Source organism: Brachyhypopomus gauderio, chromosome 14 (genome assembly GCF_052324685.1).
Source record: "Brachyhypopomus gauderio isolate BG-103 chromosome 14, BGAUD_0.2, whole genome shotgun sequence".
NCBI lineage: Eukaryota > Metazoa > Chordata > Actinopteri > Gymnotiformes > Hypopomidae > Brachyhypopomus > Brachyhypopomus gauderio.
Genome location: NC_135224.1, coordinates 15,918,604 through 15,935,860, shown reverse-complemented (window position 1 = coordinate 15,935,860; position 17,257 = coordinate 15,918,604). Strand labels below are relative to the sequence as shown.

The 17,257-nt window shown below is 40.5% G+C and overlaps 1 protein-coding gene across 4 annotated transcripts; it reads left to right on the top strand.

The window, feature by feature from the left end:
• The first annotated feature begins 449 nt into the window (after positions 1-449).
• Positions 450-16,332, top strand: LOC143475512 (tyrosine-protein kinase Yes-like). Of its 4 annotated transcripts, XM_076973372.1 has the most exons (14): positions 450-592; positions 705-809; positions 5,392-5,463; positions 6,605-6,886; positions 7,063-7,162; positions 8,094-8,192; positions 8,352-8,455; positions 10,151-10,300; positions 10,570-10,725; positions 11,181-11,360; positions 12,173-12,246; positions 14,075-14,228; positions 15,084-15,215; positions 15,374-16,332. In XM_076973372.1, exons 4-14 carry the CDS (start codon positions 6,613-6,615, stop codon positions 15,580-15,582), a joined length of 1,632 nt encoding a protein of 543 aa, XP_076829487.1. In that variant the 5' UTR covers positions 450-592; positions 705-809; positions 5,392-5,463; positions 6,605-6,612; the 3' UTR covers positions 15,583-16,332. The 4 variants fall into 4 exon arrangements, with proteins under 4 accessions (XP_076829487.1, XP_076829486.1, XP_076829485.1 ...); XM_076973371.1 differs by lacking the exon at positions 5,392-5,463; XM_076973370.1 differs by having other exon boundaries at positions 457-809.
• Positions 16,333-17,257: the final 925 nt, after the last annotated feature.

The following is a 17,257-nucleotide window of genomic DNA, read 5'->3' as shown; positions in this document are numbered from 1 at the left end:
AGTAAAACAGAAGGTGGATTTGAGTTGAGAGAGAGAGAGAGAGAGAGAGAGAGAGAGAGAGAGAGAGAGAGAGAGAGAGAGAGAGAGAGAGAGAGAGAGATTGTTATGGATTGTTATTTTATTTAAAAAACCTCTTTTTGAAGCATATTGCATGGTGTGGTTTTTGCTTCTTTTGTCTAATTGCTACTACTTACCCCAGCATGTATTACAACCTACAGTGGGGTATGGTGATATTTGAACGCGACGTTGTGATCTTATGTTCATTCATTTTCAAAGAAAAGGAATGTGGCAGTGTAAGGGAAATACCGCTCGATGGCGCCATGTGATTTGTTTAGAGGGATTTCATCGAACCAGAAAGCCTTGCCGCAGTCTATGAATCCCCATGTCTGTGCCCCTCCGTATACGCCCACCCCCCAAAACACACCGGCGTCACCAAGAACAATCACAACAAAAACAAAAAACACGTGTTTGTTCCAACGTGGGTAAATATCTTTGCTTAGCTGTATATCTAAATTCAGCTTCCGCCATATTGTGACTACAAGTCTAAAAGGGGAGAGAAAGGAACGAACATAAGCTACAGATGTACAGTCATGTAAGCGTCAACTGAACCACGTTTCACGTATTCAAGAGAAACCAGTTCGATTTTTGTTGTCAGTTCCTGACTTAAGTCTTAACTGAATTCGGTAACTTTTCCCTGAACTTAGTTGCATTTCCCTGGATAATAGCAAGTTTGCTAAGTGATTTACCAGGCGTAGAGAGACGAAATGAAATGACTTTGGAATGGACAATTGAGTGAAGAACAAGGACCGGTACGTGCTTGAAACATCGGGTTTATGAAAAGTTAAAAGTTCGTTTTTGTTTTTTTACGCTTTATACAAATGTGTGTGTATAGTTTCACAGACAATAATTCTTTTAACACGAACGGGTGGATATGATTTCTAAACGTGTGAGGTGTGAGATTACATTTAAATATATGTGTCAGACACAGGACGGTGCTTGTGCGTATGTGTCTACATTTTCCGCACCAAATGAAACAGACCTGTATTTTATGTGATACGGGACTTTTATAGTTAACAATTTCAACCACATTTTGAGTTGAGTGCTAACTGCATCAGCAATTATACGCACGAAATATAGCCATATCTCAACACAGACGACATACAAAACATCATCTGGGAAAGATGACTATATAGTCACACATTATTAGTTCTTCCAAATGTAAATATTAATTTTCTATTCACTATAGCACAACTGCGAGTTGTATGTCTGAACTGGTAAGCCTACGACATTTTATGGACTGAGCCTTCCTCTTCCAGAATCCTGTTAGTGAGCTGTGTATTATATTTCACAACATGCAGATATGTGTCGTGATGATTTTTTTTTTCCTACACAGTAATAAGCATAGCGTGTGTGTTTAGATCTAGAAGAGTCTTTGCCTTGTGTGTAACATGTTTTGTCAGTCAGCATGTTCAAAAATAATTATTACCTAAAGAGTCTATGAGAGGCAGTCTGAATTTGGGCTGGTCATGTCTATATATATATATGCACTTTGCACAGCTGATGAAGAGCTTGTATGTATGAACCTTTAATTATATATATATATATATATATATATATATATATATATATATATATATATATATATATATATATATATATATCCAAAGAAGCTTTATTGGCATGTAATTTACAACAATATTGCCAAAGCATTATAACAGTAAATGACATTATCAGTGCATTGCATGTACTGTAGACATGGCCAAGACGATCTCTTGCAAGTCCATCTTCTGACGGCTACTTCCAGCAGGATAACGTGCCATGTCATAAAGCCCGAATCATCTCAGGCTGGTTTCTTGAACACGACAATGAGTTCACTGTACTCAAATGGCCTCCACAGTCACCAGATCTCAATCCAATAGAGCACCTTTGGAATGTGGTAGAAAGGGAGATTCGCATCATGGATGTGCAGCTGACAAATCTGCAGCAACTGTGTGATGCTATCATGTCAATATGGACCAGACTCTCTGAGGAATGTTTCCAGTACCTTGTTGAATCTATGCCACAAAAGACTAAGGCAGCTCTGAAGGCAAAAGGGGGTCCAACCCGGTACTAGCAAGGTGTACCAGTGGCCAGTGTGTGTGTATACACACACACACACACACACACACACACACACACACACACACACACACACACACACACACACACACACACACACACACCCGGCCTCTGTCGGTCAGGAGATACAGCTCCAGTTCTCTGGTTTTATCACTAACCCTAACCCTAACCCTAACTGCATGTGATTAGTTGGCTGGTATTTAGACAAGGCTGTTGGACAGTGCTGTGATGACCCTGTCTGATGGTCAGAGAGTCGTAGAGATCTTTTTTGGATGTTTAAAATCAGAAGGAATCACCCTAATCTGCCCTGCATGCATTGGTTGGTGTTTTCCTTTGGCTTATTTCAAACGTTCTATAGAATGCTGCATGCAGGGCTTCTGTTGGGGGTTTGTCCCGTTTAGTGTAGCTGTGAGATGGGAATATCTATATTGTGAAAACTTTTCTGGATTGCTCGCAGAGCTTTGTATGCTTATTCCTTTAGTGCATTCACTGCTGCGCTGAAGCTACCTGATACAGTGATGGTGAGGCTGAGGTAAGTGTACTGAAGTTTGTGCTCTAGAACGATGCTGCCCAAAGTGAACTGGTACCTGTGTTCTTGATATCTGAGCGTGTTTTCTTTAGGTTTACACCTGGCCCAGTTCTGGCAGTACTGCTCCTGAAGGTCCAGGTGCTGCTGTAATCAATGTAATCCCGGGGACAACAGCACCATGTCATCTGCATAGAGCAGAAACTTACTTCCCCATCCTGCAGGGCCAGGCCTTGGAGCTTGAGTAGTATTTTAGCTGTTTTCAGGACTACACTTTTCTGGACAGAGATCTTAGCTGTTGTGCCTGGGATCTGCTGGAGTCTCTCGGTTTGGGGGTCACAGCCCCTAGTGCTCCACTGAAATCACAGGTGCTTTCACCTTCCACATCTTTTCAAGCTCTTCACCCATGGAATTTCTCAAACATTTTGTGTTCCTTGTTCCTGATGTTGATATCACTTGGGATTGCTACTTGTACATTTATCACTAAGACTTTCTTCTGTTATTTGTCCACCACTACTTTGTCTTGTTGGTTACCATTTTGTATACTAGTTTGTATCTGGATCTTAGTTCCATCGATCTTCACCACCTTCGGGGGTCTGTACACTTTGACCTCTTACTTGGCACAGGTGTTTTTGCATACTATGCCAGCCGCCTGATTATGGTGTTCCATGTACACTCTGAGTTGCATCCTGCTGTTATGTGCTTGATTGTTTCAACTTTGCACAGTCTGCATCTTGGATCTCGCCTGGTGTTGTAGATCTATTGACTTCTATTGATGTTGTATTCTTGTTCATGTGCTGCCATCGTGCCTCCATGTTGTCTTTCAACCCAGCCAGGATATCAGCCACATCCACAGTTTGCTGATGGTATATACAGTACCATGAAGAGGTTTTTCCTCCCATGATGAGTCCTGCTGTATGAGGTACTCTAAACACTTGGTGAGCCGGTGTAATTGAGCTTGTGTCATTGTGCTGTTGCACTTAAGAGTGCTTCTTTGTTGCAAATGAAGAATGAAGAACATTTGTATAAGGAAGTAGCAGTTCGTTTAGTGGGAGCGGATTTGTGTAGCTGTGATATTTACTTTCTTGAATGAGCTGCTTTATTGACTGAGTTGTGGTTATATGCTGCTTGGATGAGGTGTGTGTGTGTATGTGTGTGTGTGTGTGTGTGTGTGTGTGTGTGTGTGTGTGTGTGTGTGTGTGTGTGTGTGTAAGGCTATACAATAAAAACAAATAGTGAGTTGTGTTACCATGCACTTTTGTTTTCAAATACATTTGTATGTGAGTGTTACTTGTTGATTCTGGTTGTGGTGAACTCATATGTAGGGGAAATTTTTCAGCATGTGTTCAGGTGCAGGGATCAAGTACATTAATTACAAATTAAAGTCTGTTCAAAATCTGTCCAGTGTATATATTTTGGTAGGCGATGAAATGGATTAATTATTGATTAATGCAGTGTAATTGCAAACATAGTATCGTAACTAACTGGCTAGATAATTCCTCATATTTTTTGTTGCAAATATGAGTGTTATGCTACTGCACCTCTTCAAAAGTGGTTTCATGCTAACTGAATATCAGTGATTCCTGTTAGAGAGTTCGCCACTTGGCGTGGACATTTGCAACTCTTGCCTGCTATTCTCTGCCCGTTGTTCCTCTGGCCCTGCCCTGAACCTACCCTGACCCTGCCCTGACCCCATTTTGGCCCCTAACCCTAACCCTTCTAATTATGGAATACACCTGTTACTGTGAAGTGAGACATGCCTGGTAGTTTCCCCTCACCTCTTTGCGAAGTACATGTACAAAATGGTGCCTCTCTTCCTGGTTTTGTGGTTTATCTTAGTTTCTTAGTTCCTTCTTCCTAGTTATCTTATTTTTTCATGTTTCTAATTGGCTGGCTCTGTCTGGTTCTGTTAACCAATCTCTTTTATTGTTTACAAATATACATAGAAGTTGTTATCTGGCATAGTTTTGACTCCAGTGTCCTACAACGATACAGGGATATGCTTATGTTATGTTACCATATATTACTATACCACATCATATGGGAAATTTCATAGATATTCAAGTGCATACATGTCCCTTATAAAAATGCAATTTATGGTTTACTGCACTTTATTCTACTTTCTGTAGTGTTTTCAGATTGTTCTAGAGGTAAATTCTCCTTATTCAACATTTACATGGGCCTCTGTCCTTCCTTTTTCTTCATTGGAGATCGCTAAGATAAACATTTTGACGGGTGAAGGGTGAAACTGGTAAATCATGCACCACTGCTGTGTCTTAAAGTTTGTCAGTCCTTGGGGACCACCACTGGCCTGGGGCCACAAGCAATTGGCTGACATGCCTAGTGGCAACTAGGTGTAAGTCCTGCAATCTTATGCTATCTAAAACGGCAATCTTGTTATTAATAATAATAATAATAATAATAATAATAATAATAATAATAATAATCTTTATTTGTACAGCACATTTCATAGAAACATACAAAGTGCTTTACAGAATAAATAAAAAAACATTAAAGGAAGCATTTTCATCATTCCTTTGTGAATCACTACCAAGAACAAGAACCTTTGTCTTCTCTTTATTTAATTGCAGAAAATTGTCAGACATCCATGTCTGTATATCAACTATGCAGTCAAACAGTGAGCTAATTGATTTTAGCGCTTTAGGTTTTAGAGAAATGTAAAGTTGAGTGTCTTCTGCATATTGATGATAAATAATAACATGTTTGTTAATGATATGTGTTAACAGAAGCATATATAGGTTGAACAGTAAAGGCCCAAGAATTTATCCTTGGGGGACGCCACAAGTGTGGAGAAAGAGGTACTTAATTGCAACAAAGTAATCACGCACAGTTGGATATGATCTAAACCAGTCTTAAGACTAAGCCACTAAGGCCTACCCAGCTCTATAGTCGATCAAGAAGTATTTCATGATCTATGGTGTCAAAAGTGGCGCTTAAATCTAGCAGAAAAAGCACCAAGAGTTTTTTTCAATCTCAGGTCATTTACTAAAATAAATGTAAATGTGCCATATTTTGTCAATTGTGAATTTTTCACCACAATTGAAATCTGTCCTCCGTTTTTTTTACCCATCTGTGCATTTAGAACACACACACACACACACACACACACACACACACACACACACACACTAGTGATTACTAGGGGGCTGTGGATCACATGTGCCCAGAGCGGTGGGCAGCCCTAGCCCGGTGCCCGGGGAGCAGTTGGGGTTAGGTGCCTTGCTCAAGGGCACCTCAGTCATGGCCTCAGGTCTGGGAATCAAACCCACGACCCTCCGGTCACAAGACCAGTTCCCTACCACCAGGCCATGACTGCCCCGCAACAGGCCATGACTGCCCCAATTAGTACCAACTACTACCTTAACTAGTGCTGTTTCAGTGCTGTGGAGAGCTCTGAAACCAGATTGAAAAGTGTCATTTATTTGATTTATTTTAACATAATCATTGAACTGGATTGCCAACTTTTTCAATGATTTTGCTAAGAAAGGGAAGGTTAGATATAGGTCGATAATTATTGACACTCTTTTGTTGTCTCTTTTCTCTTTTTTCTATGATGTTATCAACGGGAATTCAGAGCAGAGCATAGGTAAGAGTGCACTGGTAAAAGTGTACTGGCACAAACAGTGGGCAGGAGTGTGAGTGGTGGCTCAGTTACACAGCTCTGTGGAGACCCAGAAATGTTGATTAAAGCTGCCTCTGCTTTGAGCCTGTACCTCTGAACATGCCCATTTAATGGAACACTGTACCTCTGAGGATAAACCACTATAAGCTAGTTTGTTTGGCATTAAACATTTTTAAAAACCTTTTTTGAACGTCCAAGTAACAATTCTGTTAAATCAATTTTTATCATGCAAATGAGTGTATGTAAGTGAGAAAGCTTGTGTTGCTGTCTGCCTGTTACTTGAGTGTCTGTTACCCATTTGTCTGTGTGTGTCACAGGTTTGGCTATGGGGTATTCACAGAGTAAAGAGGACAGTGACCCAGTACAGAAGACCAATGGATCTTCCTCTCCCACCCGGTGCACAGACCAACAAAGACTATATGGACCTGAGCCTAGAAACACCACACAGAACCAGGATCAGCACAAAAGTCCACCAACTGACGCACCTGTCATCACAAATTACTGCACACCATGTGCTATTATAGAAGATGTGACACCTTTCGATGGAGGTGCTTCCTGCAATCCAGAAGGGGGCGGTTCCATCCCTGGGAGCATAACGGGTGAGAATTATTCACATGTAGGAGCACTCCTACACTTACTTAAAATAATAGGATGTGGGAGGTATGCTATTTTTGGCACATGAAGTCATCAGAATATTCAATCTAGCTTTTGCAAAGGCCTTTGGCTTATATGGCTTATAAAGCACTCCCAAACTCTGATTTGCTGTTCATCTTAGGTGGAGTCTCTTTGTTTGTTGCGCTGTATGATTATGAATCCAGAACAACAGATGACCTGTCATTCAGAAAAGGAGAGCGATTTCAGGTCATTAACAACACGTGAGTGAATTTGAGTGCCACCATAGGTTGCCCCGCCACCATAGGTTGCCCTACTGCCATAGGTCAAGGCACACTTAATTGCTCTGCCACAGCTCGTAATTTGACAATAACAGCAGTCACATCGATGCCAGATAAGACAGAGAATTCTGTCACTTGCTCGATTAACCTTTTGCACTGATCGAGTATAAATGAACCACAAGGACTCATCTGCTACCATTTGAATTAATCTAATGAGCTCTTCTGCAGCCATGTTTCAATAAACTCGCCTGTACTGCTTAGTCCCTATAGTCCCGTCCTGATTGGCTGAGCAAGTGTGGAAAACTGTGGAATCTGATTGGCTGACTGAGGTGGAAGACTATGAAAATGAAAAGCATTCGAAATGCATTGTGAAAATGTTGTATTTTGTATGTATTTTGCTGTTAGTATCATAATGTTATTGCAAAAACTCTTTTTAGCATGGTGGTGAGATTGAAAAATACCTTTCAAATGAATTATCATGGAATGCAAATGCATATTAAGTCAATAACATTGTAGTGATAATTTTGATACAACCTTTGCATGGTCACATGAAACATACAAATAAAGCATCAAAATTTATTTGTTAATACCTTGTATAAAATATGGTTAGACATCTACCAAATTGCGAAAGTAAATGGAATTATTGCATTTGAATTTGAGCTCAAAGTTGCTAGTATATGTACAACATGTAAATGTCAATGTAGAATTACATTGCCATTTTGCATATTACTTTTTAATTTTGATTTTGAGACTTTTGAATTACTCACATATCAGCAACATATCATACAGCAATGGATCTGACCTGTATGGATTCCACAAGATCTCTGAATGTGTCTTGTGGTTTACTTAAAAAATTAAAATGTAAATAATATTGTGGTCTCTCTCTCTCTCTCTCTCTGTCTGTCTCTCTCAGTGAGGGTGACTGGTGGACAGCTACCTCGTTAAGCACTGGCAAAGAAGGCTTCATCCCCAGCAACTATGTGGCTCCATCTGGCTCCATGCAGGCCGAGGAGTGAGACTGGTTGACATGCTTATTCTGTTACTTTAATGGTTAACACACCACTCCGTAATACTAAATCCTAATATATTCTCAGGTTTATTATAATATATTACTGTGAATAATTGTATTTATTGGTGTTTTTTAATATTTCTAAATGTTTGTGTGGATCAGGTGGTTCTTTGGGAAGATGGGACGTAAGGATTCAGAAAGGCTCCTCCTTCAACCCGGTCTCCAGCGAGGGGTATTTTTAGTGAGGGAGAGTGAGAGCAGTGAAGGTAATGGATAAACAGATGAAAGACAGATGCAATGATGGGTACAACACACCTGCAGTCAGTGCCATGTAAAAATGGTCACCCCCACTGGCATTAATACATTAGGTTCTTGCTACTTTTGGAAGAATATTAGCATCATTATCTTAGTGGTTGTTGATCTTCTGTACAAGCCTCGGGTCTCTTACAGACAGGAACAGGTTTCCTTGGCTCTGTATTTGGCTCCATCCATCTTTCCGTCAACTCTGACCAGTTTCCCCAGACCTTGCAGATGATAAACAACCCCACAGAATGATGCTGCCACCACCATGCTTCACTGTGAGGATAGTGTACTCAGGGTGATGAGCAGTGTTAGGTTTGCATAAGAATCTGCAACAAGACTAACTTTGTCATCTTCAGAGCAGAGTTCGTTTTTTCCAGAAATATGCTGAGTCACTATCATGCCTTTTCACAAGTTCCACATGTGATTTCCAGTATTTCTCCAGCTTTATGGGGTGTCAAGTCCTGTGCACTGCATTTCCCATCTCAGCTGCACATATCTCCAGCTTCTTCAGAATAACCTTCGGCTTCTCTGATTATTATTGTACTCCTTAATAACTTACTGACTTTTTCTAGGCAGTTATGGTTGTGCTATATTCATTCCTGTCACGGTGACAGCTCCGGAACCCTCCTTGTGAGCGTGTTGTTATGTTGTCTGCGTGTCGTTATGTCCATGATTGTAGTTTCGTGGGTGTGGGTCGTTAGTGAACGTGTTCGTTTAGTCTCACCTGTGCCTTGTCTCGTGATCACGAGGGTATGTGTTCATCAACTATTTAATGTGCGTTCGCGCAATGTCTTGTGCTCGTCTTTGTCTAAAGCTTGTGCCTGTGAGTGTATGTGTGCCATGCTTGCGCTATTCACACTGCACTATGTTCATTGTTCATCACAATTAAACGTCTGTATGTTAAAGTACCTGCTAGTCGTGCCTGCCTCCTCCCACCGTAACAATTCCATTTCTGTATAAAGCAATTGCACACAGGTAGAATAATCAAATAAACAGGGGATGTCTTGTGGTAGTTGGTTGCACCAGAACATATTTATGCATTTTCACACCAGTGGAGGTGAATTCTTGTGCAAGCAATTTTTTAAATGTAAATTTTTATACAATATTTACCTAATTTGTGAAGAATTTTGCAAATTGGGAAGCCGGTCCAAGTCTAGAAGCCAGAAGAAACAATCCAAATAACAGTACAAAGAGGGACAAGACAGGTAGCCAACAGGTTAGCCAAACACAGCAAAGGCAGTCAAAAGAATAACATTCAGGTTACACTGGTAAATACTTCATAAAGAACATTGAACAGGTTACTCAATCTAGTGTGAACAGGATTAGTAATCGAGTAACATCAGAGGGGTTATGGGTTAGTGGATTGAGCCGATTCCTGATTCGTGTGGGCCTCTGCTGGATTCTGGGAAGTACAGTATATGAATGAGCCCATTGATTCAACAGAGCTGGCAGGTGAAACACACTGAGTTAGAAGTTAGAATAAAGAGTGACTACTTTGTGTAGACTCATGATTTATAATTCCTATTAAGATTATTTAAATGCCAGGTTGTAACACACATACAAAACAAAAAATTAATCTTGAATACCTGTAAGGCAATATAAAGGCCTAACAAATGTCCCCCGTCCCCCTCCCCAACCTCTCCTGTCCAACTCCCCAGATGGATTTTCTTTGTCTCTCCGTGACTGGGAAGAGGGTCATGGAGATAGAGTGAAACACTACAAAATTAAATCCCTGGACAACGGACAATATTACATCACAGCCCGGGCTAAGTTCAGTACACTCCAAAACCTTATCAAATATTATTCAGGTAAAACAAACCTCCCTCCCTGTGCATGTAATTCTCGTTCTGCATTTCAGCATGCTGACTGAACACAGGATTCACAGGATTGGATTTGTGATCCAAATGAACTGACTGATGTATATATGAAACAATATTTCAAATATACAAATATATTTGATTTGATTTGATTTGATTATTTAAGTGCAAAAATGATGTCAATGCAGTTGCAAAATCGGTCTGATGTCAAATAATACAACAAAAGAAAATCTCTCTCCCTTTGTCTTTCACTTTTCTAGTCCATGCACATGGGCTATGTCACAGACTGACAGGAGTGTGTCCGATGACACAACCACACACACAGAGCTTGGGTAAAGATACATGGGAGATAACCAGGGACTCTCTCTCTCTGGAGGTTAAACTAGGTCAGGGGTTCTTTGGAGAAGTTTGGTTAGGTAAGAGTGAACACATGCATACACATTCTCTCATACTGGCCAACAGCTACCATTTATTACAACCAACATTAGCATTTATGAATAATTCATGAAGAGATTGGTGATGCATTGGGCAGTATTTCTTCTAAGTCTGGACTGTGAGGAAATATATGTAAATTATGACAAGGTACTTTGTGCTTTAGCCTGAGGGACAGGATGAAAATATAATTTTTTCAGTCAGGAACAGGAAGAGTAAATGAATTAATGCATTATAAATAAAACAAACTTCTGTAAGCCAGGAAGAGTAAAATGTTTAGGCCTTGTAGTAATAATAGTTACTGTAATACTAGCCACTCAGTTTAGAATCAAGAAACCAGTATGAGAACATTTTTGATAATTTTTTTTTACAAGGCTTCAACAACACAGTTCAACATGTTTCATCAGGTCCTCATCTTTGCTTTCTCTTTTTTGATCAGGCACATGGATGGGAAGCACTAAAGTAGCAGTCAAGACCCTGAGGACAGGCACAATGTCTCCAACATCTTTCCTCCAAGAAGCTCAAATCATGAAGACGCTTCGTCATGATAAACTAGTGCAACTCTATGCTGTAGTGTCAGTGGAGCCTATTTACATAGTGACAGAGTACATGAGCAAAGGTATACCCTGGCACACACACACACACACACACACACACACACACACACACACAAACGTATTAGATTTGTTCTAGGTTGTCTGCAAAACAAACTCAGATTTTGGTGAAAGCAGTCAGACCAGTTTTGTGGGAATGATTGTTCATTATGTCATGGACATACTACATGACAGTCAGCAGGTCAGCAGATCGCTGTGCTATTCTCATTGCACAACTATCCTGTAAATGACAATATTCAAGTTGTGGTTTGCAAACTACATGACTTATCAGTGACAAGGGATCACACACTATCACACAACGAGTCTGTCTGGTCTCTGGAGAACAGAGAAATCACAGAGAATGACACAATAGTATGCATTGTTGTTTTATTTACGGGTAATTATATATGTATACAAACATATACACTCAGCACCCCATATTGACAGGAAAAATCAAATGTAGAAATTTTAGCAAATTTATTAAAAAAGAAACCTGAAAAACCTGAAAAAAAACCTGAAAAATCATATTGCTGCTATAGTGGTTCATGGGGTGTACTTAGGTTTTCACACATGACTTCATTTTAGCTTAATTTTTGTTAAATTAACCTTTGATTAGAGATTAACCAAAAACTACAATAAAGTGCTTCTTCAATACATGCATGTATACCCACCTGCATAAACAATGAAATCACATTACAAAAGATTGTTATTCAATTTGAAAAATTGGTCTACAAAAAAAAAAAACATTCATGTTTTGCATTCATTCATTTGTATGTAGGCCTCTGTATCATTTGTATTCATTTGTTTAATCAGTCGCACACGGTCACTATTCTCACAGGCAGTCTTCTCATGGTCCTCAGAGGAGAAGGGAAGACACTCAAGCTTCCCATGTTAGTGGACATGGCAGCAGAGGTAAGACGTAGTTTATCACTGGTACACACACAGAAACCCTTCTCTTTTACAAAACCCATCAAGAATAAAAAAAACACAGAACAATTATGTTGAACCCATAGGAAAGATGTAATGCCACAGAAGAGTATTGTGTAAATATACTTTTTGATCAGTACTTTTTCACACATTTTCTGGAGCGGTCCTTGGGGTTTGTGGATTAGTCCACATCTCTATATAATGATTTCAGGGATTAACTGCTAAAGTGGTTCTTTTCACTTACATAGTTGATGAAGCACTTAAACTATATACACTTTATTCTATATTGGAATATCTTAATGCAAAGGATTATGCGCAGTGCCTTGCAAGAGCATTCAACCCCCTTAAAAGTGTGACATGAGCGGCACAGACGAGAGGTGAAGTAAGATCAAAAGGATCTCTTTTTTAGTAATAAAGTAGCTGATGCAGCAACAGCGGTAGCAAGCAGCACTGAATAACATCTCAGCACCGCAGACACAGCGTAGATCAGGTGAATATGAACAAAGCAACAGGACTCATGCAGGACTCACGGCTGGTGTGGGCAGCACTGACAGCAGGAACCTTTGGGCTTAAATAATGCTGGAAGTGTGCATGTGTGTGTGCGTGTGTGTGTGTGTGTTTGTCCATCTTGCTCTGGGTACCAGCACAATTCATTTGAATTACAAATGACACTTGCACAGATTATTACATTAACAAATTCTTTTATTTGAAAAATGATATGTTTTTAAAATAACATTTCAAATTCAAAATTTGTTATTTGTCAGTAAGTCTTTAAAAATACAAAACTGAAAAATGCTGCTTGCATAAGTATTTCAGCCCTTCAGACTAGTACGGTGAACCACATTCTTCTTTAGCAACTCTTGGGGCAGGTTTCTACCAGCTTTGTAACTGTTTGGAAAAGCGTTTTTCACCCTTACTGTTGGCAGGTGTTCTCCAGGTGGCTCGTTCACAGAACATTCATCTCTTTGTTTTTCAACATCCTGCATTTCCCTGTGCTTGGGAGCATTGTTATACTGACGTGACATTTCTCTTGGATATTTATTGCAGCTTTTTCCTCTCTTGTGCATGTCTGTTTAAGCTATGTCACATGAGCAGGAGTGCTATTCTACTAAATATTAGCATGGCTGCAGAATGGCTGTAGCCGTGCTGATATTCAGTATGACAGCATGACCTTGAAAGTGACATTGCTTATGCACTAGATCTACAAGTTAACAGTAATAAGAACAGCACCTTTTGATATGTTCACTAAATACCTTTTTTTGGCTGCGTCAGCAGAAAGGTTTGCAAGTGGACTGGACTGTTGCCATGCAACACAAACTTTATCCTGTACACTAGCTCACTAGCTAGCTCACTCAGTGTTATCACAAAACATTTTTGAACATAAAACCATTATCACTTTAAATTAATTAAATCTGTTTTTTTTTACAATAAAATGCCAGTGTAACAGAATGGTACACTCCCCCCATTCATCTGATCACAGTGGTTTGGTCCACCATATGCCACACCCCTCTGTCACACCTGTCACTCATTCTCCCTTAATCAACATACTAGTATATACTGTAAGTATATACAGCAACATACCCTACCTCACACACAACACTCACTGTGCGTCACAGACAGCATTAACATTGCCATGTTAATTGTATTTTCAGACAAGTCTGATGCCTTTCGAAGAGTTAAAAATGTGTGTGTGTGTGTGTGTGTGTGTGTGTGTGTGTGTGTGTGTGTGTGTGTGTGTGTGTGTGTGTGTGTGTGTGTGTGTGTGTGTGTGTGTGTGTGTGTGTGTGTGTGTGTGAATATTTATCTTGAGCAGATCTCTGATGGTATGGCCTTCATTGAGAGTAAGAACTATATCCACAGAGACCTGAGAGCAGCCAACATTCTGGTCTCTGACAATATGGTGTGTAAGATCGCTGACTTTGGTTTGGCCAGACTCATTGAGGACAACGAATACACAGCCAGGCAGGGTAAGCTGATGGTGGTAACCTAGAGGGTAGGACTTTGGGCTAATGACATCTGTGGTCCGAATACCAGCTCTTCCATTCAGCCATTGTTGGGCCCTAGAGCAATATGTGTTCGTACTGTCCAACCATTCTGTCCAATGGGTTTTTAATTACTGCTTTTCCTGTGTCCTGGACTGAAGCCAATTTACCAGGTATGGCACAAGATGAAGTTTAATTATGTTTAAAGATCACCCTGGTGTTCCATGGGTCTAGTCAGTCTTATTGAATGAAATCAGATGTAAGAGAAACCTGCAATTGTACAATTCCAGTAAGCTTGTATTGTTCAGTGAAGACTACCAGCAGGCCAAACAAATATACATTACACATAAAGGGTTTTGAAAGAGAACAAAACAAATAAATATTGCATAATGACTACATAATGATATGACCATGTGCACGTGAATACATTGTAAAATGGAATGTAGTTCATTTAACATAAGTAACATGGTATGTCCACTGGGTAATGGCATAACCTACTTCTGTTAAATTTGGCATGGGACATTCACTTCAGGTGTCACTGCAGTTGCTTCTGGAGAGGCTGTCCTAAACGTGGTAGCACAATGATCCTTTGCAATCTTCAGACTTATTTCTGCAGTTTGAGATATTTTGAGGTTGTGCATTAGGGGTGGGGAGAGCCCTTTAGAAGGGAGGAGCCTTTAGAAGGGAGTGGCCTGTTGCCACAGGCCAGCTCCCAAAGCTGTTGCTTATGCTTTCTCTCAGCGGCCTTACTGAAACCTTCTGTTGGTTTAAGATGACTTATGAATTCATAATGGCTGCTTCTTCCCAATGTCCTTGCTTTACTCTATTCTCTCTCTGTAGGTGCAAAATTTCCAATTAAATGGACCGCCCCTGAGGCTGCTCTCTATGGAAAGTTCAGTATCAAATCAGATGTGTGGTCCTTCGGAGTTCTGCTCTGTGAAATTGTCACCAAGGGAAGGGTCCCTTATCCAGGTGAGCAGAAAGGTCTAGCTGCATACTAATGTATACACAAATGGTAGCATGATCACTTTCTCTTCCTGTCTGTGACTTTCACACACACCCACATCCATGAGTCATAGGACTGCTTTTCCTTTCCTATCTCTCTGCACACCCCTGCCTCCTCTGTTCAGGTATGCTGAACCGGGAGGTAGTGGAACAGGTGTGTTGTGGGTATCGTATGCCGTGTCCCCCTGCCTGTCCAGCCTCCTTGTATGAGCTGATGCTGCACTGCTGGAAGAATGAGCCAGACCAGAGGCCCACGTTTGACTACATAAAGAGCTTTTTAGAGGATTACTTCACTGCAACAGAGCCTCACTATCAGCCTGAAGAGGAGCTGTGAAACGCACACACAGAGTTCACACACGACTGATTTATTAATACCAGTGAATTGGCCTGAGAAAGAGATTGGATTTGGAACAATATCCAAACACATAATCTCTAACCACCAAAAAAGGATCTGTGCACATTATTTATAACTGGTGCACTGCGATCATGGTTTAGCCTCAGTGAGTCAGAGGAAAACTGGAAAACTTGATATGCTCACTAACCTGATGTTCCTTGCCCGGTTATGCCGCCCTGCGTGCCTGTTGTCCTGGTTTCCCTCTGTCTGCTACGCCCGTGTCGTCATTGTGTTCAGTTGTGTCTAGTTTAGTGTACTTGTATCTCTGTGTTTCGCCCGTTGTCGGTTATTTGTGGTTTGTTCGGTTTTGTGGATTATCTGTCATCGCTGTTCTGGTATTTTCCATCTCCGTTGTGTTTCTCCGTTGTGAATGGCTCTCCTGTTACGACTCCTGCCTGTCCTGTTGACCACTTGGACGGCTCTCCCGTTTTGACCCGTGCCTGTACAAACGACTTCGCCTATAATTCTCCTTATTAAATCTCGCTCTTCTCAGCGTTTGTGTCCGCCTCCTCGCTCCGCAGCGCGCTACGCGTTACACTACACTTGTTAATATGAAGGAGTTCAAATTCCTTTTTGCACTTTTTTATTAAGCTAATGTTTTGTCTTTGTTGCTTATTAAGGACATGTTAATGCATTTATATGCAGAAAATAGATGTATGTTGGTGCAATAAACATACAGATCTGAATTCATTTAAAATGTGTTCTTATTGAGAATAATTTGTAGTGTTTTTCATATCCAATTATTTGAAGTGCGTGGTCATGTGGCCCTCCAATAATAGTGCTGAAAAAATTTTGGCCCTCTTTATCATGGAAGTTGCCCATCCCTGATATATATATATATGAGAACTGGATTTCGTATATAACATTTTGGTGATAACATAATGATGCTTTCTCCTTGCAGACAAAGTGCAGGTCACTTTTCATATATCCAGTAGTAACAAAACAAATATTTTGGTTCCATGCCAGCTCTGCACCTCCATCTTACTGGTCTTGGGAAGCCGTCTGTTTGCATTCTCCTGAGATGGTGCGGTTGCACGTGTTTCCCTGGCTTGCCTTCTGGGTATTTTTTTTATTTCATCATGAGCAAAACTTTTTTTTTTACCGGTGACTCAAATTAGGGTGTGCCATCAGCAAAACGACCAGTCAAACTGCACGACAACGTGGCGAGCACAGCTAGCCGCAGTGGCCTGCAAATGCAACCTCCACCAATCTTTCTCAGCACTGCAGAACACCAGTAACTGCTAATTTCAGATATGTGATGCACACTCAACACCTGCTTTATTAGGTGTGTTAATGGGAATATCTGGGCCTGCCTATTGCCTTTCACCATCTGACAGACTCACAGATGTAGAACTTGCATTACCATTCCACTGCTATATCAGTGTTATAGATGCAGAGTGATTGTGTGTGGCAAAATGAACCAATAAGACATGTGGAATTAGTAAGGTGCCCAGCTGGAGAAGCTTCAAGGGAGACATTTCTAATGAAGTGGTTTGGAGGGTTACTTTACTGACAGAATGAACAGGGTGAACAGCAAAAAATGCATGGGTACTGATCTCTGAATATTTAACAAAACATAAATGTAATTGGACATTGAAAGTGGCCTGCCTGGATA

Excerpts from the sequence above, each read along its gene's own strand:
- LOC143475512 (XM_076973371.1), top strand. The coding sequence starts at position 6,613 with ATGGGGTATTCACAGAGTAAAGAGGACAGTGACCCAGTACAGAAGACC. Across the intron at positions 10,726-11,180 it reads CTTTGGAGAAGTTTGGTTAG|GCACATGGATGGGAAGCACT; the intron begins GTAAGAGTGAAC and ends TTTTTTGATCAG. Across the intron at positions 11,361-12,172 it reads GACAGAGTACATGAGCAAAG|GCAGTCTTCTCATGGTCCTC; the intron begins GTATACCCTGGC and ends CTATTCTCACAG.